At 46.1% G+C, this 25,313-nt stretch overlaps 1 protein-coding gene across 1 annotated transcript in view; it reads left to right on the forward strand.

Moving 5' to 3' along the window:
- The window catches only part of Adamts17 (ADAM metallopeptidase with thrombospondin type 1 motif 17), a 295,911-nt gene that overhangs the window by 172,769 nt on the left and 97,829 nt on the right, over positions 1–25,313 (forward strand). The window contains exons 11-13 of the mRNA XM_050149201.1: positions 7,507–7,608; positions 9,030–9,175; positions 20,256–20,422. Coding sequence (XP_050005158.1) covers positions 7,507–7,608; positions 9,030–9,175; positions 20,256–20,422 — 415 coding nt within the window. The remainder of the gene's footprint in view (positions 1–7,506; positions 7,609–9,029; positions 9,176–20,255; positions 20,423–25,313) is intronic.

Genomic DNA, 25,313 nt, shown 5'->3' on the forward strand with positions numbered 1-25,313 from the left:
CATACATGAGTGTGCAGGTATTTATGGAAGCCAAAAGAGGGCATTGGTCCCTGCGAATGGAGTAATGAAGGATTGCTGCTGGGAATCAAACCCAGGTCCTGTGCAAGAACAGGACGTTTTCTTCACCACCGGTCTGCCTCTCCAGACCCCAAGGCTTATTCTGCATCTCTGGATTTCCCAGTCTGCACCGCTAATCACATCATGCGCTCAGTGTTTACATGACCATAGCGTCATAAAATATTTTAATACACTGAACATGTGCTTTTCTACAAGTTTACTGGCGAATTATTCCATGTTTGTTTTCCCATGTGGTCTTCAGAATATTCTCATTTCGCTGGAAATTGTGTGATTATGTTAAATTCAATTCCATTCTTTTGTAAATTAACTCAGGGGAAAGTATGTCCTTGTGCATAACTCTGAACCATCCTGCAGTAACATCATGTTCCTCACAGGCTTCAGGATGTCTTCCCAGCCCACCCTCCAGAGAACTTTTCATTTGTCTTTGTATAGACCGTACACATTTCCTCTTGCATTTGCTCCTTTTTAAGTGAGGTCTTTTCTTCCATTTTCTCACTGAATTGAGTATGCCTCGTATCAAAAAGGGGTGCAACCATCTTGTTGAATGAGCTGCCTGGAGAGCTGGAGAGATGGCTCAGCAGTTAAGAGCATTGCGTGCTCTTCCAAAAGACCCAAGTTCGATTCCCAGCAACCACATGGTAGCTCACAACCATCTGCAATGAGGCCTGGTGTCCTCTTCTGGCCTACAGGCATATATGCAAACAGAATAGTGTATCCATAATAAATAAGTAAATATTAAAAAAAGAGCTGCCTGGATACTGTACGTACTCTGGTTGAATAATTTCATCTTTTTGTTGCATAATACAATTTCCGTGTGATTATTTCGGGTGTAAGCTGGCCGGGCAGCGGGACACATCCTGCTCCTTCTAACAACCTGATTCCTTTTACCTATCCACTAATATCCTTTCTGATCTAAGATAGCAATTGGCTATCCCTTTCTTCTTGGCTTTGTGGGGAATGCTTCTAATATTCCCTCATGAAGTAGGGATTTATCAAGCCTAAAAAGTATATATTTGCTTAAATCTTAAGCATTTAATAAGAATTATTAATTGGATTTTATAGATGCCTTTTTATTATTCATGGGGAGGACAAGTAACTTCTCATTTTTTTAAAATAACTGTTTATGTGCATGAGTGTTTTGCCTGCATCTTGTCACAGGCACCTCATTCATGCCTGGTGCCCACGGAGGCCAGAAGAGGGCATCAGATCCCGCGATCTGGAGTGCCAGGCTGCAATGCCCTGTTGTGTGAGTGCTGGGAACCAAACCCAGTTCCCATTCAAGAACAGCCAGTGCCCCTAACCTCTGAGCCATCTTTCCAGCCCGAACATCTCACTTTTGAGTTAGCAATATGGTGAATTTTATTAACGTATTTTCTAACCCTTAGCTATCTGAGTTCTGAAATCAACTGTACTTGGTCTTGGTATAATTCCTTCAAATGTGCTGGCAAATTGTATTCTGAGTGCGCGCAACACTTCCTCACAAATGAGTTTAGTATGAATGTTTTTCTTAATACGTATTCTGTTTGGTGTCAATGTTATATTAATTAATGTTAAATCAACAGGGGGAACATGTTCCCCTTCTCATGTTCTTAAGTACTTTAAAGATGTTGGTGTTAGCTGTTCCTTAGAAGTTAAATAGAAATGAAAAACACAGCACTAAAATTCCAGTGGGGTGGCCATGGCGCTTCTCTAGGTGCCGACCTATAGTTCAGTCTGTAGTCGAGAGAGAGAGAGAGAGAGAGAGAGAGAGAGAGAGAGAGAGAGAGAGAACACGGATGCTCATTGTGGTGGCAAAACCCTGACAATAACTGACTTAAGTGGGGAGGATTCGGTCCTGCTTACAGGTGGAGGGAATCTGCTGTCATGGTGAGCATGGAAACACCTGGAGACACTGCAGCCGCAGCCGGAAGCGGAGCACAATAAATCCCTCTCCACCTTCATGCAGTGCGACACCCAGCCAGCTTTCTCCTTTTTTTATGCGGCACAACACACAGCCCTGGACGGATACTGCCTACCACAAGTGTGATGATCCCTTACGGGTATGCCAGAGGCGTGCCTTAGGTGATTCCAGATCCGCCAAACTGATGGTCAGATTTAACCATTCTGACAAGTGCGAATGCGAGTTCAGAGGGCCATGTCAGCCTCAAGCGGCTCACCACGTTGTTGTTGTTGTTGGATACAGGGTCTCAGTTGGTCATCTTACCTGACCTCTGACCTAGAGCCCCCTGTATAGACTAGGCAGATCTCAGGAAGATCCCCTGAGTGCTGAGATTAAAAAGTGTGAGACAACATGCCCAACTCCACCTTATGTTGTGAGACGAGGTCTCTCCCTGACCCTGGATCTTGTTGGTTCAGCTTAACTGACTGGTCAGCACGCCCGCAGACCTCCCAGCTCTGCCTCCCCAGCTGAGGTTAAGTCACACCTGGTTTCTGGAGATCTAAAACTGGGTCTTCTTGTTCACACCGCAAGCTCTTTACTGACTGAACCATCTCTCTACCCCACAGATAGGCTGAATGTCCGAGAATAGATCTGTTATTTTCGACATTTGCAGAATAAAAAAAATGGGTTTTGTACATAAAATGAGTCAGGTGGCCTCTGGTCTGCATTTTAATGATCTGTTCCTTCCTGATTCATGTTTTCTTCCCCCTTTCTTGAATAACTTAGCAAATGGTTTCTCTGGTTCACTTTTCCTAGGAGAACCATCTCTGTAGGTCTTTCTCTTGGGGGAGGGGTCCTCTCCTTCTTAAATCATAAAATAATCATTTATCCTTATTTTGTTTTGATCTTTTTTGGTGATAGTGTTTGTGTTTGCAGTACTGATTACGGAAGCAGAGTTCTACGCATACTGAACACATATTCTGTCCACAGTCCCTTTTAACTGTACAAGACAGGGTCTTATTAAATTGTCCAGGCTGGCCTTGAGCTCACTCAGTAGCCAAGGTGGACCTTGAACTTGTGATCCTTCTGCCTCCAAAGTAGCTGGGATTCTAAGTCCTACCTCCAGGCTTAGTTTTATTCTGTGGGTTTTTGTTTGTTTGTTTAACAACATTTTGAGCATGTTAAAATTACTTTATTGTTATTATTGTGTTTTGGACTCTAAATATTTCCCCAAATGCCCTGTATATCTTAATGTATCTCCCTGTCCACTATCTTCTTCATTATTTGCAGTTTGGATTATAGTTTTTCCTTTGGGACAGAAAATTACTTAAAGGAAAATTTAGATTTTTGGTATATGACAAGGTTATTTATTCTCTAACTTTCTTTTAAAAAATGTTTAATTGCAAGCTGGGAATGGTCACCCATGCCTATGATCCTGGGACTGGAAGAGTGATGAGCTAGCCTGGATACATAGCAATATGCCACCTCCAGAATAATTTTTACTTCATTATGCTATGGTTTTCACTTCCACATTTTACTGAGGCAACTTTTTATAAATATTCCTTGACCATTAAAGATGTATCTTGACATACTTGTTTTAAGAACTGGAGCTCTGTCAGTTCTATCTTGTTATGTTATTTGTATCTCTTGGATTGTTACATGATTGTTTGGTTTGTTCTGGACTGAGAAAGATCCATTAAATGATTGTGCTAACTTCTTTTTTGTTGTTTACCCTTTTAGCCCAATTGGTTTTATTTAATGAGATTTAATATTATGTAATATTTGGAGCACGGATGCTAGATGACTGTTGAGGGTAATAGTTCTTTGTATTATTTCTTGCTTCAGGTTCTGGGTTCAAGTCTGACTGACATTAGCATTGTTGTTCTCCTTTGCCTTTATTTTGGCTTCTGAAACATGTTATGTGCCAGTTACATGGCACATACTAGACCTTTAGCTTGTGGTCTACTATGAAGGTTTGATCTTAGTAGACAAGGTTGGCTCATTTTTGCTATGTCAGATGATACTGGTCCTAGGTTATGTTTTCTTCTGGATTTTCCTTGCCTCTCTGTTGTGTTTTTCATAGAAGACTCTTTCTATCCATTCCTCTGCCGCACACTGTATATACAATTAATCCTCCATGTTTTCATTCTCTAGACAGTTAAAAAAATCTCTCATCTTTGATGTTTGGAATAGTGCTAAAAAAGTGTATTTGTGTTAGTTCACTATCGTTTCTTAACAAATTTCCACAAAATATGCTTGCTTAAAAGAAAACATATTTCTTATCTTTAAGATCATGAGGATTAGAGATAAAGACATCGCTCAGCCAGGCCATCTATGTCTCAGCAATTTTATAATTTATGGTGAGGGCAGAGGTCTGATCTGGAGTCTCATTTGAAGCTCAGCTAGGGAAGGGTTTGTTGCCAGGCTCACTGGCTCACTGGGTAATTGTTGGAAGTTCCTTGCCTCTTGTAAGTTGTTGGAATAAACACCAAAGTTTCACATTGTCTAGCTTGTCAGGCTGGCCTCGGTTTATCGTAGCTTGCCCTTTTCCAGCATGACAGCTATTTTGACCAAGAGGGCAGATCATAGTGTTTTATGAACTAAGCATGATGTCACATCTTGCCCTTGGTGCTGCATTCTGTGGGTTAAAAGTGAGTCAGAGGCAAGGAAAAGTGATGGCCATGGTCATCTGCAAAGATGAATGTGGAAAACAGCGGCTTCACCCTCTGCCTCCACTTCAGGGCAGTCATGAGGAAGAGGCTTCCTCCAGAAGACAACGGTAGCAGCTAAGGCCACAGAAGTGTTAACAGCTTAGCTCTCAGCTCCTACAGACAAGCCAAGAAAAAGAGCAAGTACAGACTATCCAATACTGCTAGGGAGCCAGCAACTCCCTAGCAGTGTGGTTCTTATTGACACGGTACCACAGGTGTAGCCCATAGGGACCTGGAAATGTTTGGAGAAAGGGGAAAGTGATGAGGAAGAGAATAATGAAAGCGGTGAGGACAATACCAAATTTGACTATGCATGCTTGAGAAGCCATCCAGAAGAGGCACTGCCAGTGACCACACCTGGGTCCAAGGCTGCCATTCTAAAGCCTCCCGTGTGTTACTTCCTTTTTAAAAGACAAAAACAAAACCGCCAATCTGGCTCCCAACACTAGAGCTTTTACCTTTGCTTGAAATGTGTGCAATCCAAATCCCACCATAGTCTACTGTTGACATCATGAACCATCTGCTCTGACGTCAGTGAACATTTGCCTCATTTCTGCCTTTGTCATAACACAAATCGTATTGACGCCGACATTCCTGATGTCTTCATAGAGCCTATATTCAGATTTCTTTCCAGTATATTCTTAGGAGTGGAATTATAAACATGACAATGTGCAATGCCTGTAACAAATATGGAGGGATACTTTTCCAAAGTTGTTCAAAAAGTTCCTGTTGGCTACGTCCTTGTCAAGAAGTAGAATTCATGCTGCAAGGTGGTCGTGTATGCCTTTAATCCCAGGAGGCAGAGGCAGGCAGAGCTCTGTGAGTTTCAGGACAGCCAAGGCTACACAGAGAAACCCTGTTCAGGAGGAGGGAGAGGAGGAAGAGGAGGGAGAGAAGGAAGAGGAGGGGGAGGAGGAGAATTCTCCATCTTTTTCTGTGTATATAGAAATAGCTAAAGATGGTCTTAATTTGCCTTTGCCTGATGGCTGAAGAGGTTTCGGCATATTTTCATATGCTTAATTGCCACTTAAATATCATCTAATGAAATACTCAAGTCTTCTGCTCATATTTTCATGAATATTTTTTCTTATTTGATGTTTAGTAGATTTGGCTTGTTTGCTTTTTCAAAACTGTGCTAGACACACTTAGTTGGTTATATGCATTGCTAATACCTTCCCCATCTATTGCAAACACCCTCTCTCATATTTTTATACTTGCCGTTTAATAAACCAGCTCCTCGTTTTCATGGAGTATAATTTATTTGTGGTTTTTTTCCCCTCCTTTATTGTTGGTATTTTTGTGTCCTGTTTCAGAAGGCTTTGCCTAACTGCCCACTCTTTGGCATCGATAATTAGGGAGGTTTCATGAGAAAGCCCTGTCCATAAAATACACAATAAACAGGTCACCCCACCTCCTTCCTCTCTCTCCTAGTGCGGTCATTATTTCTCCTGACCCCAAGCACTCCTCCCTTTAATTACGCTCCTGGGTCCACTCTGCCTTGTGACCACGTGTCTGGACATCACTGCACGAGTCTGGAAGAGCTCTTAGGTGAAAGTGCAAGGAATCAAACATTTAATGAGGTGCAGTCATCTTAATGGGAGCAGCTGTGCTGCACCCAGGGCCTCACTCATCTTCTTACCATTTGAACAGTCACAGGAACGCGTAGACTTTGCAAACTTCACTGTCACCTCCCCGTGCCGTGCTGCAGGGGATCCATCGTGTTACCTGATGGGCACCAGCTATCCACTGACCACACAGTGGAGGGCAAGGTCTTCCCAGTCCAGCTCAAGCTTCTTAGCCTCAATTGGGTCTGGCATCCTGGAAGCGCTGTGTCTTTAAAAAAGCGCCGTAGGAACATCTGTTTCCAATTTTCAGGCCATGCTCATGGTGAGGATTTGGGTGCAAGTAGTTTATGTGGGAAGCAATCCCAGAAAATACCGAGAGGGGCCATCTACAGGGAGAGAAGTGCGGAAAGGTGCATTGATGGGTGTAACTCATCAACGGCCTTGGGCAATGGGACTGTCCCTCTAGGACCCCCTGAGCAACGTGTAGAAGATAGCTCAGAAGCCCTCTCCCTGTGAAACAGGCTCAGCCAGCCCCCATCTCATATGGTTGTTGGTCCTGTCTGCTCACAAGTCCCCTGGGGAGGAAGAACAGTCATGCCTGCCTTGGTAGTCTTGATAATGCATCTCATTCTGATCCCTCTGTCAATGGCTAAACGTCTTATTAATTACAGTTGGGAGTCTGTCTTTTTAGATGCCTAGTCGTGTTGTAAGTAGAATTGCTTTCATTCTCTATTTGTGGGTGTTCCAAGTTTTTCTAGGTAAAATACTGTAATAATTTATGCTCAGCTCAGCAGCGGTAGAAGCCAGGCAGGGAGAATAGAAGGCTACTTCTGCACATTGGCTTCACATTTCTAGCCCCCATAATAGTGGCTTAAACTCCCACCTCTCTCACCATCCAACACACTCACCTGGGACCCGTGCCATGGAGCTACCTCTGGTGAAGTTAGGCTAGGGCTGTCTCTGGGATGCTTTGCCAGCCCATGACCATCGGCTGCATCCCTTGCACTAAATGGAAAAGATCTCCCAGAATTCCCTGAGTTTGGAACTCCTGAACTCAGTCCCATGAGACAAGCCCTCCAAAGAGTAAAATGCAAGAATTCCACTGAGCCGAATAAACTACTCAGCGTTTTAGATTCCCAGACTCAATCCTCCTTGCTCCCCATGTGTTTCAAATCCCAAATCTGAAGAGCGAATGCTCCATGGCTCCGACCCCCTGTGACATGCATCTGGGCATTCTCTTGAGGAACTTATGGTTGATTCTCTTGTCCTGCAGCATCTGATGTGTGCTGGGCTGTGGTGCTTGGTAGAGGGAGATACATCCTGCAAGACCAAGCTGGATCCTCCTCTGGATGGCACCGAGTGTGGGGCGGACAAGGTAACACCCGGTTTCTAGCAGCCCTGGCAGGCAGCCTCATGCCTTCTGGGCACTGAGCTTCTCTCCTTGTGGAAGGTAGTGTGCACTCTGCTGAGGAGCTCCAGAAACACCCCTGAGCACTGTAGGACGCCCATGGAGCCCGCTGCATGCACACGTGTCTACACCATCCCTTGTTTCTTACAGAGCCACAAGAATCAATCATTTCCTTGATTTTTTTTATTAAATGAACTCTTTGTCACACAAGTGAATTTTCTTAAAAGGAAGATTATATGAGTAGGGATTAAACAGAAAACTGATTCATTTGCCATACATTGATTTGAATCATATTGCTGGATTCTAGCTGATTTTTATGAAGGGTGAAACTATAAGGTTTTGAGGGAAGTAGGCAGGACCTGCAATCATACGATTTTCTTTTTAGTCATACTTGCAAGCCTTCCTAGTTTGATGTTTCCTCCACCCTCCTCCCTCTGACTCTCCTCCAAACCCCTTCCCCTGCTCCTCCCTCCCCTGCTCCATCCTCTCCATCTCCTCCTCCTCTTCTCCTTTTCCCTGCTCTTCCCCTCCTTTCCCCCTGCTTCTCCCTTTTTCCCTTCCCTCCTCTGCATCTTCCTGTCTTTTTCTCCTGTTCTTCTTTTGTGTCCCTCTTGAGGTAGAGCCTCTGTATATAGCCGAGGCTGCCTTAAACATGTGATCTTTCAAGGCTTTCCTCTCAGAGATGCTGGGATTTCAGGCCTTTTACCACCATTCCTGGCTGATTAAGAATCTTGAAAGAGTTTTTGCTGTTCTTTTTGGTTTTGTTTTTAAAGGGAGCTATAGTGTTTTGTTCTGATGTTCTGCTTAGGAAGCACCGGATCACACACTTTGGGGAATCTGTTTTCGAGACTGACTTTCTTCTACCCTCAGAAAGAACTCTGTGCATCTACCCACAGCTAAACCCCAAACCGCCACCACTAATCTGGCTAGCCAAGATGGCTTCCCTTTGTGGTACTCCTCCTGTCTCAGGCTCCCACACGTTGACTGAGTTCAGAAGCCTGCGCCACCACACCTTAGTTTTTCTAAGAACTAAGTCCAATCCTGAAGCTCTAGCCTCAGATCCTGAAAACGTTGTCTTCTGGAGAGAAATACACATGTATTATTCAGCATTTACACACCCTCAGTTCTGTTCACATGCCACGTGGATCTGTCCTTTTCTTGAGAATTTAGAAAATCTCCATAGAGCACATTTCCTGGAAAAATCTGTGGCTTCAAACTCCAGGCAGATTAGAGGCACCAAGTTGAGCAAGTGTTAACAAACATGCACACCCTGAAATATTCCAATTCCGTGGAAATTTCAAAATGGATTTTGACACCAAAAAAGGAAGCAAGCAGTCCGTTGGGGGCACAAGTGGCTTTGCTGAGTGTGGCCCTTTTGTGTGTTTCAGTGGTGTCGGGCTGGGGAGTGCGTGAGCAAGACGCCCATCCCTGAACATGTGGACGGGGACTGGAGCCCATGGGGCACCTGGAGCATGTGCAGCAGAACGTGTGGGACAGGAGCGCGATTCCGGCAGAGGAAATGTGACAACCCCCCGTAAGTTCCCCTCATGCCCTACTGCAAGACACATCCCATTCTGCGGGTCTTTTCTTGATACCAAGAATTGTATTGTAATGGGAAACAGGATAGTAAGGTTGAATTTGAGGGCCTTGTGTGCCATGCCATCTTGACTTTGCTGGAACTCTCTCTGAGCACAGAGACGCAGTAGAGTCCCAAGGCAAGTTGGCTCTATTATCCCTTGCTTGGCTGTGGTATAAAGACTCCCTGGGACAGATTGATGACAATCTGTTTTGCCTACGTTATGGTCTACTTAGTTGAGGGCCATTTCCAGAAAGCCTGGAGACCTTCCAGAAGGGGAAGCTGACCTTCAACTTGCTATTCACAGATTTAGGAGCAGGTTGAGGATGTGTCTGGAAGTATCTATGGATTCGGTGTTTGTTCAGCTAAATTGTTTTCACTTTTTCTCCTAAAACTATTTGACAGAGAGAAAAAAAACTTTTGTGTTTTTCTAAATTCTTTTTCATGGACTATGATACATCAAGACTTTTCCTGTTCACCCCAGGACATTGGCTCTGGAAAACTCAGGGATGGATGTTCATGCTCTATTATAGTGATTACATCCCCACGGGTCTTCTCCTTCTCTGAACTTTCCCACTTTCCAGCATTCCCTTTGACCATCTGCTTTCTCTCTTGACTGTCTCGGTCACATCCCATCTGTTTGGAGAGTGAGAAAATGATAAATTGTGTCTAAACATGAAATGGTTTTCCGCAGCAAAGTCGTGTTGATGAGTAATTAGCAGACACCTCTTGGTAAATCATGGGGCGGGTCACACAATGGATGCCGGAGCTATCCCAGGTGATGCCAAGGACCAACCAAGCCTGGGACCCTTCTTCATAAGGAGAGCCGACATCTATAGTTTAGTGGGTGGCAGTCGCATAGTATTTTCAGTAGAGCTGTAACAATTGGCATTATGCAAAATGCCTTTGTCTATGAAGATACAGCTGAATGCCGGGCACACAGTAGGTGTTTAAACTGTTGGGGATGACTTTTAGCACACAGTAGGTGTTTAACCTGTTTGGAATGACTTTCTTAACTGAAAGTCTAGATGACATCTTACTGGTGAATGTCTGGCACACAGTAGGTATTTAAGCTGTTGGGGATGACTTTCTTAGCACACAGTAGGTGTTTAACCTGTTTGGAATGACTTTCTTAACTGAAAGCCTGGATGACATCTTACTAGTGAATGTCTGGCACACAGTAGGAATTTAAGCTGTTGGGGATGACTTTCTTAGCACACAGTAGGTGTTTAACCTGTTCGGAATGACTTTCTTAACTGAAAGTCTGGATATCATCTTACTAGTGAATGTCTGGCACACAGTAGGGTTTAAGCTGTTGGGGATGACATCTTACCAGTGGGGGGGTTGATTAAAACCTTCAGTGAGTGGTGAGAAATGATTGGAGGGAAGGCCATTATTATTTTTTTTTTTTAAACATGATTCAGTTCAAAGTAATAGCTTGGGCTCCCAAAGGAGAGGTGTGGATTTGGATTCATACGGCTGAGGTTTGGGCCCCAGCTGTTGTGGTCATTGGCCTTTGACCTTAGAGAAGACCCTTCTGTTCCCTAAGCCTTAGTTTCCCTTGCTAGAGACTGGCATGTAAGAGGAGGAAGAGCCAAACGTGAAAACTGGCACAGACCAGTCCTCAAACCCAATCACGGTCCTTACCCTACAGCACCTGGCAGCTTTTACTGGCGCCACCTGGTAATCATTGTAAAAATTTGTGGGATATGCCCACAAAGCTGTTGGCATTTCATAAGTGGCCCTTATCATCATTAGCATTAATTAGCAGAAGAACCAGGATGAAGCCACCCTCCTTGTCCTGTCTACCTCACAGAGCTGTATTGCAACTCAGTGCAGGCTGGGAAGGGCTTGTATGAAGTACAGAAGACTGTCCTAGGCGCTCCATGGTTAGAGTTCATGAATAGTGGACCCCTTCGGCATATGGCAAACATCAGCTCATATCAGGTGATACCCAGTAGACATCCCACAGTGAGCCTTAAAATGCTCAACCTCCCCTCCATCCTGACATGCTGGGCAGTTTGGTTGTGTTGTTTATGTGACCGCGTACTTGTTCTCATCACACAATGTTCCAGAGCTGGGAAAACGGATGTTTTGAGAGATCAGTGTTTCCCTTTGTCTTGCAGTGGTATTAGCTAAGATACCCTGCACTTTCTGGAGCTTTGTGGCATCCCACCAGGGCTGGTTCCCTGTCGCAAGCCTAGCTGCATCTTGACATATTCTGTGCTACCCAGGGGGTATTGTGGGAGATAATCTCCTTAAGACTCCCCAGTTCCTAGAATGGTGTACCCTCTCTGCTTGCCCTGCTGTGATGGTTTATTTGTTCAGACTCTGGATCCGTCCCTCCAGATCCAGTGACCCTAGAAGACAAAGTGCTCACAGAATGTTTTTCTTTCCTTTATCTTCATTATCAACCAGCACCTACCATACCCTACTTGTACCAAGACCCCCACCCCCAGCCCTGTCACCATCATGGATTGTATCTCTTGTTCAGCCTCCTGTGTTTTATTATCACTGAAGATTGAGAGAACTGAGAAGACAGACACACAGACAGCCACACAGACAGACACACAAACAGCCGCAGGCTTGTGGGGTCTTCACACATTGGTGTTAGACAGAGGCATGCTGTCTTGCCAGTCTCCTCTGGCCCAATGGCTGTCCTTCTAGTGGATGCTTTTTCAATTAGATGCTTTCAGTAAGCATTGACTGTAAAGATTGCTGGGCATGGGTTTACAGTGGCGAGCAAAGACTGATTAAACCCTGCCCACCTTCCTATGACTCCCCTGCCCATGTGTCAAACTGGATTCCTTGTAAGCTCCTCCCTACTCACTTCTACCCCCTTCATATACATCCCCTCCATTACTGCTTTGCTCAGGGACACAGCTCGTGTCCATGGTTACCCTTTTGTCTCCTTTACAACTATTCATAACAAGTCTGGTAACTCGGTCCCACAATTACCATGTATCAATTCCCCAAGGCATTGTGGAACGCATGGGCTCTGTGGTTATTAGCCAGGCAGGTCTATGGGAGAGGCATCCTTTTCATCCCCACTGTGAAGTTATAGAACTGAGTCAGGCAGCAATTAGATGACTTGCACCAGGCCATACAGGTGGCTCGTAACCAATTGGCTTGGTAGTTCCTTTAGAAAAACAAAACCACGAAATCAAGGGTATCCACATGGTTGGTTCCTCCTTGAATGCCTGAGCGAGAATGCGTCTCCTATATTTGTCTTAACTTCCAGTGGCTCTAATGGCCTTTGTCCCCTCTGGCCTACAGACTGTCTACCTGGCCTTTCACAGGGTCTCTCCACCTTCTCTTATTCCATGCCCCTGTAGGGTGAGATGTTCTCAGTCTAAGATCTGAAATGCATCTCCTATAACCCTTTCTCTGAATGAAGTCACATTCTCATGTTCCAGGCCTGTTGTGAGAATTTGGCCATTTGGTATAATGACCAATAGAATGGATTGGGTTGGCCTGATGGATGTGGTTTTCTCTGGGGATACTTGACTCCTTAAGAAGGAAGGGAAGAGGGTCACAATGCTCTTACTCTTAGCTCTGGAAGACTTCCTGATGCTACAGCTCAGTGACCTGGTCTGGAGATTTTCCCCCATTCTTCCCTGGCTTCATTCTGTATTCGTGAATGTGTTATTTCATCCTTTAATAAATAGTCCTGATCCAAGACTTCTGTAGATCACAGTTTACAGACCAGCATGCCTTAGGTGACCAGCATGGCCACCCTTCACCTCCTCCCACCTTAAAAGCATCTTGTTCACTCTTCAACCACAATGATCCAGCCCAGAGACTTCATCAGTACTCTATCCTGACCCTAACTCTTTTGATCCCAGTGTAAACTTTTTATCCTCAGCGAAGCCCCTTACACTTCTAGTGTTGCTTTGTATCTTATGTCTCAATTTGGCTCATTTTTCTGTGTTCTCATTGACTTTGGAGCTTCACAAAGGCCTAGGGCAGGGTCCACCTTCCCTTCCCTGACCTACAGCAGAACCGTGGCTCAATAAAACATGCTGGGATGTCTCCTTGCCTATTTTCCCAGGAGAAGCAATCTTTCTGCCCTTCCCAGGCCTCCATGACATATCCCTAATGTCTCTTTTCCATTCAGAAACTCAAAAATAAACTGAACCCGTCAGGCCAAGTAATAGATCACCAATAAGCCCCCATACTGTATAGAGTCTTGGATGTTCTAAAAAGCCAGGCAATGTTGTCACTCACAGCCAGAAATGCTCAAGAATAACCTGAATATGTCACCCGAGGCTTGCCTATTTCATCTTAGAACATGTCCTGGTTTTGCTCCTGTAATATTGACCCCTTGGCAGTCAGTCTGGTCATTCGCTGTGACCATTCAGCTCCGTTCGCTGTTGGGAATGGGAGCCACTCACCCTGTCTCCTTGGGAAATGTTCTACAAGAGGCCATCCTGTCTTCCTGGAGCCAACCAGGTGAGGAGAAAAACCCAGTCAGACTTTGAGCAGGTGGAGCCTCAGCAGCCCTGGGGTTTCCTGAAGCAGCTGGGTCAGCACTGCAGGCAGTGAGGGCTTGCAGCACAGGGCCCGATCTTGAGCAATGCCTCTGCGGTGACTGTTACAGAGCACAGCTGATCGTGGCCTCTGCGCCAAGTTCTGACCAAAACAGCATCCTCTCTGTCTCACTCCTTAAATCAGACAGCTCGCTGCTCTGATATTTCAAGAGGCTGGCCAGAGCTCGCTGCTGTGAACAGCTTGGAACGCTCCCCTGAGCCTCTCCCCATGGCTTTCTCTGCACATCCCTGGCCCCGTTCCCTCTATTCTGCAGCTGGTTTATTCACTGTCCAAAGATACTGGCAAGAGAGTTCCCCGTCACCCCACCCTTCTTTCCTAGTCCTGGTTTTTAATAGTTATTGATGTTTTTACTTCTTAGTGTACACACAGGGGGAATCACCTATGTTTTGCTTTATTTGTTAATGTTTATTTTTTTAGTTTTTAGATTTTTATTTTATGTATATTGGTGTTTTGCCTACATGTATAGCCATGTGAGGGTAGTGGGTCCCTGGGAACTGGGGTTACATACAGCTGTGACCTGCCATGTGGCTGCTGGGAATTGAACCCAGGTCCTCTGGAAGAACAGCCAGTGCTCTTAACATCCATGTTTTGATACCAGCTTCCTAAGTTTATTTTTTTTCTACCAGTTGTATTGTTGTTGGTCAGAGTTAGTGGAAAATTCATCTCTATTTTGACTTCTGAGGCTGAGTGAAAGGGGAAGGCAGAGAAGAAGGCTCAGGTGCTCATGTGTAAAGAGCCATCTCTGCCCCAGCACCTGCAGGATGCAGTGAAGAGCAGAGGGGAGGAGCTGGTGCATCAGGACCCCTGCAGCATTGTCACTGCATGGCCACAACAAGGGCTGAGGGAGCAGCCAGCTCCTCAGTGCTCTGTGGAATGAAGGGCAAAGCAGGGTTCTATGACTATGCTTGGCGTTGCTAACCCAGTGAGGTCCCCCCTGTGGGTTTTCAATGTCAACGACCTGGACTTTCTATGGGTTATTTATTTTAAAAACAAACTGAGTTGTCTACTCTTAGCAGCGGTTACACTCGGCTTAGATACTACTCAGAGGAGACCTCAACATTAGAATCATTGCTTCCCCCAAGATGCACCAGCTGGCTCCTCCTCTTCCAGCCTACGTGAATTTGTATGGCCTGTCCTTCCCGAGCAAGAGGAGACCTTCCAGCGCCTCCTCTATCTGACCTCCCATCTCCTCACACCTGCTGGCTGTGGCGCGGTGAGAGGCATACCCTAGTAGGAGACCTGGAGGCGCCTGGGGAGCATCAGAGGTGAATGAAATTTGCCTTTTTGTTCACACCTGTTCCTCCTCAAAACCCCACTTCCTCGGTCTCATTTTTTGTCTTTAAACATTTTATAAAAGTCAAACCTACCGGAAATTAAAGCTCCCTACTGAGTATTGCTCATTACCGTCAGGCTCACACACATTGCAGTACCCGTACGTGCGTGTGCCAGCACCCTGCAGATGAAGGTGCAGACTTCCAGTGCTTGCATGTGTGACCACACAACAACTGGCTAGCTTTGCATTGTGGCTGCCCATCTGTGCTGCCCTGAGCTGGTGGGTTTTTCTTTGTTCCACCCCCTTGCTGATACAGCTGTTGTTAGTCTTTTCCACCGTGGACATTCTGGTGGCCATGTCTCTTAGAGTGTGGGCTCCACTCACCAGTGGTGAAGCTGAGCATCTCTGTGCATCTCCCTGGGATGACCTTTTCTTGCACAGCGCCTGATGAAGCCATTTGAGTTTATCTCTATCTAATTGTCAACTGTATCAATTTTTAGAAGGTCTTGAAAGATGACTATTTAGTCGTTGAAAGATTCACATTAGGTATGTATCTTTTTACATGTTTATGTGCAGTCATATGTATGCAGGTGCATGTGTATTTGAGTTGTGTAGATGTGTGTCTATGAACATGCCTGTGAAGAGCAGAGGTTGACATCCAGAATCTTCCTTGATTGCTCGCCGCCTTATGTTTTAGGTAGGGTCTCTCAATTCAATCTGGAACTCAACAGTTCAACTTACTTCATTAGCTTTCTTGCTTTGGGACTCACATCTCTGCCTCCCAAGTGCTGGGATGACAAATGGGTTTCCATGGCTACCTAGCATCCGTGTAGGTGCAGGTGATCCAAATTCTGGTCCTTATCCTTATGGCCATAAATCATCTACACAGCCCCTCATGCCACAACAGTCTCTGTGTCAGGCTATCTTTTGATACCTGGTAGGCAGTTCTGTGTTGCTTCTCACTGTTAGATACCATACGGAGTTACCATCCGTAACTCACACTGCTAAGTAGTTATCCCTCTCCGACTAGATCTTTGGTTTCTGCATCTGAAGAACATGGTTAAGAATTTCTGATTTCTGCTCTGACTGTTTTCTGTGTATCCTCAGGTCCTTACTTTAGGGTAAGATTTAAACTTGCTGGAACCTCCCTGCCACATAGCCATTGAGCCTATGCCGTACAGCCTGTAGGCCTGGGTCTTCTACTTCTCTGAAGGAAGCCTAGTTAAAGGACATGGACCCACTATCAGCTCTCAAGGGAATGCCTATCCTATTATGACCTCTGTTATTTTTACTCTCCGCATTGTTGCCGTGTCACGCTGGGTTCTTGTTGTTTTAATCTTCCTGGATGTGTTTTGGTTTTATCCACCCTGAATTAGCTTCAGAGGACCTCCAGGGTGAACAAGAGTCCCAGCCCTCTGCTTCACACCCACCGCATGTGGATCCAGCCTCTCCTCCCTGCCCTCGCTGACCCAGCAAAACAGCTCCCAAAGTCCAAGCCCCTATATCTATGACTCGGGTTTCATCCAGGCACCCCAGCATGGGATGCTCAGTAAACCCAGTCCCACCTGTTTCATGCTCCACAGAACTCCTGTCAGGAAGCTGTTTATAGACTCCGCCCAGCCTCACCCTCCCATAACCACTCTCTGTCCTTCTATGCCATGCGTGAAGGATATGCTTTTCTAATGGTTAAAGAATCACTATACATGCAGGAGGGTCCCTTCAGTGTCCTGATTAGGTCTAGATAGTCTTTGTGGTTGCCACCCCTCTTATCTACTGGGATACTGAAACCACGAGTAATATCACAATCTATACATGCTATGCTTCTTCCTATACATATAGGCTCATGAGAAGTTTAACTTTAAATTTAGGCACAGGAAGAGGTTAATAAACATGATAAACAAAATAATCACAACTATTTGCCATAATAAAGGCATTAAAAACTTATGATTAATTTATTTCTGGCATTTCCCGTTTTATATTTTTAGACCATGTTTGATTGTCCGTAAGTGAAACAACAGGAAGCAAAGCTGTGAGTTGAGAATCCACTGTATTGAGGAGCTGAACAGGAAGAGTGGGGGGCTATGTGGTCCTGCCACACGTGGTGGAGGGATTACCTGGGTAGTGGACCATGTAACTAGCTGGTCAGTCATCTTCTTTTCCCATGTTGGTCAAAATAACAGTTCTAATTATTTTTAATCAAGGCTTTTCTTTCTCCCTGGGAGAGATAGTCAAGACCCAGAGGGACCCATGGAAGATGAATATTAGCTTCCATCACACTAAAGGATGAAGTGGACCACAGTGAGCTACAGTTTACCAGCCAGGAACCTACAAGCTTTGACATACACCCCCACATTTCAATATGGCTATTGATGACAGTTTTAGCTGTCTAGATAGAGACAGGTTCCTGCGCCGTGGATGTAGGAAGATTCCTGGCACTTCCTACACTGACCTCTCTCGCTCTCCACCTCTTGTTTCCCCCCCTCTTCTCCTTCCCCCACCCTCATGCCTGTCATCTTAAGGTGATCACTCATAATGTACTTAGTTTAGTCTGAGGTACAGACACAAACTGACATTACTGAAGACCCCAATGGGTAACATGGCCTCCAGGGATTTTCCAAGATTGATTTCCCTGCTCCTTACCTTCGTCATGTACTTAGCTCAGTTCAATCTGCTGCTTATTGAGGTTCACCCCAGGCTCTGTCAGAGGCCGGTAGAGAAGAGCCTGAAGAAGGGGCTCGGCTCACCATTCCTCAAGCCTGATTAATATTACACAGCATAGCAGAGGCCCGAACAAGAGGTTGAGAATTTCAGATGGAAAGGAAGGTCGGATGGAAGTGGCCTCAGTGACGATAGGGAATAAGAGGGCTGGAGGCAGGGAGCTGGATGGGAGGAGGAAAGGAATTCTGTTCTGGGAGAAGATACACATGAGACAGGCATTTGAAGCACTCATATGCTGCAATGGGCTGGTGCTTTCGGCGTTCAGCATCTAGGAGGTCTCTTACATCATCTGGTGCTCGGGATGCCTCTATGAAAGCCTGCTAGGGGTACCGTAACACACTCGCATAGATCTTAAACAACAGAATTTTTATTTCTCATAGTTTGCAAAGCTAGAAGTCTAAGGTCAAGGGGTCAGCATGGTTGGTCCCTCTCTCCTAGCTTCTAGTAACTTGATGGCACTATCTGGTGTCCCTTGGGGCATAGAAGCTTGACCAAGATCTCTGCTTTTCTCCTCTCAGAGAGTTTTTTGTATGCTACTGTCTATATTTTAAAAAAAAACCTTTTTAATGTTTCATATGTATTTAGTGTGTGCCCATGTGCACGTGTGAGGGTGCCAGTGCAGAGGTCATAGGATAACTTGCAGGAACCAGTTCTCTTGCTCCTAACATGCGGGTTCCAAGGATCAAATGTAGGCCATCAGGCTTAGCAGCAATAGCCTTTGCTGTACTCCCCCGTAACCCCATCTCGGTTAACTGCATCTGCAATGAGTCCATTTCTCAATGACTCTACCATTCTGGGGCACTGGGCCAGGGTAAGATTTTAACATACAATTTAAGGAGCAGGGACATGGTTTAGCTTGGAACAGCTTGCCAGAAGATGCATGTTATAGCATGCATCCCTTCTTGGTCCCCAGTCATAGGACCTTGCCTATTACCTTGAAAGTGTGTCTCTGGGGCCCAGTCCCTCTCTGTTCCTTCTATACTTTCTTTGTGATACAGAAATCCATCCTGTGTGTGCTTGTTACCTGATCCCAGCATCCTTGGGGACATGGTGTGAGTTTATGTCTAACTTCACATCTCATCACTCCTCCGAGGGGTACCTGCCTGGCATTCTAGGAAGAAAACAGGACCCAAGGTGCACCTGTCAGGTACCATCGGCCCTTTAAAGAAATGGCCATCTCTTCACTTGAGCCTGCCTCATGACCCCTTGAAAGGCCTTCAGTTTGTGTAATTTTCCCAACCTTCTCTCTCTAGGGTAAGGAACTATTCAGTGTCTATGAGGCTGACCGGGACCCGTAAGGGGCCTTTCCTTCTGCCTGGCATGCTGTTCCCAAGGAACCTTGCAGACCAGTCGCAGTGGCCTCATCTGCTTCGCCACTTGTTTTTATAGCTTTGTTGTGACCCGCGGCTGCTTCTGTACCAACAGCAGTTGCCGCGGTGAACTGTGTGGCTCAAAACTACTTATGCTATGGTTATTAACTGAAAAGGGTCATTGATCTCCAGGGTCGACTTTTATAAAGACCTATGCCACCCTCGGTTCTTCCTCTAAAGGCATGATCAGAGGGTTGCCTGTGAACATAATGAATGACGGGGGAGGGAAACAAGCTTTCCCATACTTGCTTAGAGAGTACAAAATGCAGGCAACAGGCATGTGAGTGTGTCAATGCCCACAGTGCGCAGTTTTGTCTTTTATGTTGAATTTCAATGAAAAGCAAGTCATTGCATTGTATCACCACGACCTTGGTACCAAGGAGATGATGGAAACCTTGAGCTTGTTACCATGGAGATGTGTGGAAGTCTTGAGCCTATCTAGGTCAGAGTCTCTCAAGGACACCTTGGGGCCTCTCGAAGAAGCTAAGCAAAGCATCCTTGTGGCCAGCCCGGCCAGCATCCTGTCACTCTGCCCTGATGCACCTTAGATATATGGACTCTGCCAGTGAGCACAGCCCGTTCACTAGAACTGCTCACCAGCCAGTCAGTCTAGACATGACACCCAGGAATCCAGGTCACAGTATTGACCCCATACTCGCCCTGATCAAGGTGGCAGAGCTGGGACTTAAGTGACCAGTGTTCAGAGACTGATTGTGAGTGAGCAAATTAATCACCCCAGTTATTATAACTTCTAGAACATATCAAAGAGTTTTTTTTAAATATCTTCATTTTAATTAATCTTTTTAAGTACCAAATTTTGGGGGGGATATTCAAGGTTAGACATGCCCAAATCTTCAATTCAGATGGAAGATAAAGCTTATCAGTCTCACTAAGCTTATGCTCACTGTATCCTGTTTTCAGATGATCTTTACTTCCAGTCCTTTGGTGCACTTTTTCTGCTGACTCACTTGATCGTACCTCCGTTGTAGGACTGGGGTTCCCCAGATGTGGTCTAGAGGAGAGACCCAGTTGCTCTGGGAACCTTGCTCACCATCTCCTGGTGACAGTTCACTACCCCTGCTGTTTCCACCAGCCAGCTGGCTAACACAGATCTTCTTCCTTCTAGCCCTGGGCCTGGAGGCACACACTGCCAGGGTGCCAGCGTAGAACATGCCGCCTGTGAGAACCTGCCCTGCCCCAAGGGTGTGCCCAGCTTCCGGGACCAGCAGTGCCAAGCCCATGACCGACTGAGCAGCAAGAAGAGGGGCCTGCTGACAGCAGTGGTGGTCGATGGTAAAGGCCCTTCCTTTCATTGTAGCCTCTCCCCCCACACCCCAAGAACTATATAACCCACTTAGGGATGCTCATAACCCTCAACTCCCATTCTAGTTCTTCCGAGAACACTCCTGTCCTCTTGGTCCAAGCCAGCCATGGCCCTACTCCTGCAGTAGTGGACCTGAATACTCACAGCCTGAGATCTCCCGACACAGACCACGAAGGCGGATAAACTAGATTCATTTTCTGCAGAGCAAATGCACTGGCGCCTGTTTTCCAGTGTGCTGTGTCCTGGGACACCAAGAGTAGAACGGTGTGTTTGAGTGTGCGCCATTTTGCTTTCCTGGTTTCACTTAGGATTGGCTTTCTTCTTTGCCTGGAGTACCAAAAGACTTATGAGAATTGTGAATAGTCTATGAAAGCAGGCAGTCAACACAATCACTTTCCAAGAACCTCTCTTTCCCATCAGGCGATTGTCTGCCATAACCTGCCACCATATTTCCAGCACCAAGAGCAAGTCAAGGTGTTGAGTGTCTCCCTAGAGTCTGTGATGTCCAGCCATTGTAGCTGTGGACACCCCGAGGCCTAGTCCAGATATTGGTTTTCTTTTGCCTAAGGCTCTTTCCCTGTGAGAACTGTGACTGTGTATGGTAATGCTAACAATATGGTTCCATTTATCAATCACACCTCAAGCCAGGCACAAGTTAGCTCTACATTCAAGGTCTCTTTGAGTATGTAAAAGAAGCTACAGAGGATGAGAGGTTATGTGACATCTACACTCCTGCAGCTGACCCAGAGAATAACCCACTGACTCTGAGTGCTTAGATACTCTGCCAGAAAGCATGAATTCAGACACAACGAGGGGACGCTTAGAACTAACGCAGCTGGGTCTGATTTCTGTAACCTCCAAATGGTTTACAGAAGAGCGAATTCTGGTACCATCTTGTTTTTCTTCCCTGTGAAATACCCATTCTGGCACCTGCAATTACAAGTTTGAATGTTCTTAGCTGATTTTGGAGAAACACAGATATTCCTGGCAACAGCAGTTTCAGGTCTGCGGCTTCTTCCTTCTTTCCTTTCTTCCTTCCTTCCTTCCATCTTTCCTTCCTTCCTTCCTCCCTTCCTTCCCTCTTTCTTTCCTTCCTTCCTTTTTTCTTCCTTCCTTTCTTTTCTTCCCTCTTTCTTTCTTTCCTCCTTCCTTTCTCTCCTTCTTTATTTTAATTGATTAATTCTTATTTGTTTGCTCGCTTTTCAAGACAGGGTTTTTCTGTGTAGCCATGGCTATCCTGGAATTCCCTTTGTAGACCAGGCTGGCCTTGATCTACCTACTTCTGCCTCCCAAGTGCTAAGATTAAAGGTATGTGTCACCACTGCCCAGCTCAAATCTGCATTTTTTTTAGCCCAACAATCTGACTCCTCAGTTTTGAGCTGTCTTGGAAAACAGCACATGGTGTTTTCAGTGGTACCTGCTTAGCTGGGACTTTAAAGGTAATAGAAAGTTCATTCCCTAGACATTTTCCATGTATCACCACCTTTGGAGGCTGGGCAGTTATGACTGTACTGCCACTTAGCCTGCAGAATTCGGGAGGAGCTTGGCTTTCTCGTCTCCAGCTTTTCCCTGAAGAGAAAGGAGACAGACTTCCCTCTCCCAAATAAGAGGGTACTGTTGGCCGTACCCTTACTTCTCCATGACTGGCCATTAATGTGGTACATGAACAACCGACAGGCTTCCACCTACCTCAGGCTCATTCAGATCCCTGACTGGGTCCGAGGCGTCAGAGGAGAGAGCTGCCACAGTCCAGTGCAGCAGCTCGCTCTGATGGGATCCACCTTGTTACCAAGCCTCCGTGCTCTCCAGGAAGCCAGGTAGAAATGGTTTGACTTTTCTCTGGTCCTCTCATCCTTTCCTAGAGCCAGGAGGCTTTGGTGATGAGACACACCCGCACCTTTTCTTTTTTTTTAATTAATTAATTTATTTATTTATTAAAGATTTCTGCCTCCTCCCCTCCACCGCCTCCCATTTCCCCCCCCCCCCCAATCAAGTCCCCCTCTCTCATCAGCCCGAAGAGCAGTCCGGGTTCCCATCAAAATTCTTCACAGACCTGGAGAAGACAATAATCAACTTTATATGGAAAAACAAAAAACCCAGGATAGCTAAAATAATCCTATACACCCGCACCTCTTCCATTTCTGCTCAGCTCTCTGTGGGGATATTGGTTGCTGTCTTGCTTTGGTTTTAAACCTGTTTGCTTCGTGTATTTAGGGGAGAGGTCCCACTTGGACAATCCCGTCTTAAACTTCTACTTACGGCTAACAGCTTTTGAACAGCTCAGTACTTTGGTTCCCTTGTAGCATCCAAGACTGCTGTCTGCCCAGCCCTCCCTCGTGGGGAGGCTCCTTGAGGACTCTGATGGGTCTAGAATGCATTTCAGCACCCATTTGCCTCCTGTTCCAGTCTGCCCACTTAACAAATAATTAGATCTGATGGGTGCTCCCTTTGACCTGAAAAGCCCAGCCATGTTTGATAAGGATAGTTTACAGGCTTGTGGCATTTAGCCTTTGAAAGAGAGGCCTCAGGTTCAGGGTTTTGCGAGGGGAGTTTGACCCATCGTCCTCTGGGGTGAAATTGCCAAGACTGATTACGTCTGTGGTTCCATTTCCCTCGGTATAAACAGAAGCCAGCATTTTTTTTAAAGCATTTCAGAAGGGCAACAGTGAAATAATAAATGGCTGATTCAGATGGCTGATGATAAGGGTTCCTCTGAAGCCCTGCTTTCTAAAAGGCACAATAATTCTAGCTGAGCCGTGAGAGCAGCGAGCCCTGTGGTTGGGCTCTGGCTCCTCGCGTGGTCCATTGTAAGTGCCCTATTCACAGTGCTGCTATCAGTGCGGAATTCTTTGGCGAGTGACGCACAGTTCAGTAAAGGGGGGGGGCAGCATTTTCTCTCTCCCCTCTCTCCCCTCTTTTAAAAAGAATTCTTGCAGAGGTAGATTTTTCCGAAGGAGGACTCTGGACCACAAGTCCATCCCACCTCCAAAGGAAGACAAAGCCTCTCCTCAGCAAAGATGCCAAAGAGGAAAAGCCTTCAGACAGAAACCCTCTGAGGTGGCTGCCTGCCAAATCAGACGGTTTCTGCTTTTCCTGTGGGATCTTGACACATTAGAAACGTTCAAGGGCTCAGACCCGTGTGACCGGGCCAACAGCAGGCTCCATGCCCACCCAAGTGTTAGAAAGCCGTGTCTGGACAAAGTAGCCTTTCCCAGCTCCCTTGTATCGGGCGGCAGACCCACCCACCCCACCCCCAGTCTGAGGGAATAAGGGATGTGAGGGTCGGAGCTGTGAGTCCTGCTCCACTGAGCAACCCAAAAATGGAGGCTCATTGTGACAAAGGTACAGGGTGTTCTCAAATGACCCAATGAGGGGCTGGCACCAAGATTTCTAAAGATATTAAGGCCTTCCATGACTTTCAGGACTTACCAGTGGGGACCTTGCCCCTGCTGCAGGCTGCCCTTTCTCGAAACTTCTGTACGTCCAGCCAACCAGGGAAGCCAACAACTCCTCTTAAGTAAATCTATATCCTGTCTGAATCCATTTGACCTGAATTCTTTGAGGCCAGTTATGGCTCGGGATTCAGAGCTTGGTAGAGTTTGAACGGCTGTGAGGGTTCAACAGCCACATAGTAACATCTCCACTGGGACCCAAGGGAGCACATGACAGCCGGCCAGGGACCCCTAAGGAGAGGAAGGGACACTCACTCCTATCTGGGAAGGCTGGATTTATAGCCAAATAGTTTGCCACATATATAAGAAAACACTCATTGCCAGAGCTTCTCACATTTCTGAATTATAGTAAATAAGGTAACCTAACCTTCTCTGGGTCTACCAGCCATGAGAACTGGTCCCTCTGTATCATAGAGCGCCAATGCTGAGTTATCAGGAAAAAGACTGGCCAATCTGGCTGTGGTCACGTGTTGAGTGCTGTTCCTGTTAACTAAGACCTGTCTGGAGGGTCTGGCCTCACTGTCATGGTGAGGGAAGACTCTGATTGGTCTGTATATAGTCAGGTGGACTCTAACTGACCCAGTCAGCTAGAGCGGGAACCTGGGGCCTGGTTATGAAGTCCTGGTGGTTAGCTTGTGGGAGAGAAGATTGAGTGGCCAAGACAGAAGACAAGATAGAGCCCAGATGAGCACTCCTTCCAGCCTCAACATTAGGTAGACTCTGCCTCAGTAAGATTTCATTACTGAGTCCAAGAGAGAACAGTAAGAACACGGTGGGTCATGTTTTCAGTGGAGCTCAGGAGGAATTCCAGATCTCTGTAGGCTCATAGAATTGTCAGCTCTCGAGCCCCAGAGCCTATCTTGTCCTGGCTGTGGCATCCTCTGTTCAGTCAGAAGCCCTTCCTAACAGGCAGGCCTCTGAGAAGCCAGACAGAAGCCTCAGCCAGAATTCGTCTAACTACACGCCCTCGTCAGCCAGAATTCATCTGAGGACACACCACCCATGCAGGGACGTGTTCCAGGCATCTTTCCTTGCTGTGTGTGACTATGTAACTTTTAAGCTTTCCATCCCCTTCTATGCTCCTTGGGGATGGTGGTGCACGCCTTTATTCCCAGCACTCAGGAGACAGAGGCAGGTCGAGGCCAGCCAGGTCTACGTAGTTCCAGGAGAGCCAAACAAACAAACAATAAACAATAAAATAAAAGCTCTTGCATTGTGCTCAGAGCTTAAACCCACCACCTCGCATTTTTTAATGGGATCTTTTATCTTGGAGATTTCACTTCCCACTCCTAGGAGCCCTTTTAGAGAGTTTTGAGGAATTCTGAGCTTCTTTCTCATGATTTAAAGAAGACTATCCTCGGTCCCTTTGGGAGGAAGAACTATTCCTTGCTAGAGGTAGGGGCGCCCT

This window comes from Alexandromys fortis, unplaced genomic scaffold (assembly GCF_014885135.2).
Source record: "Alexandromys fortis isolate MF-2015 unplaced genomic scaffold, M_Fortis_MF-2015_v1.1 scaffold_67, whole genome shotgun sequence".
NCBI lineage: Eukaryota > Metazoa > Chordata > Mammalia > Rodentia > Cricetidae > Alexandromys > Alexandromys fortis.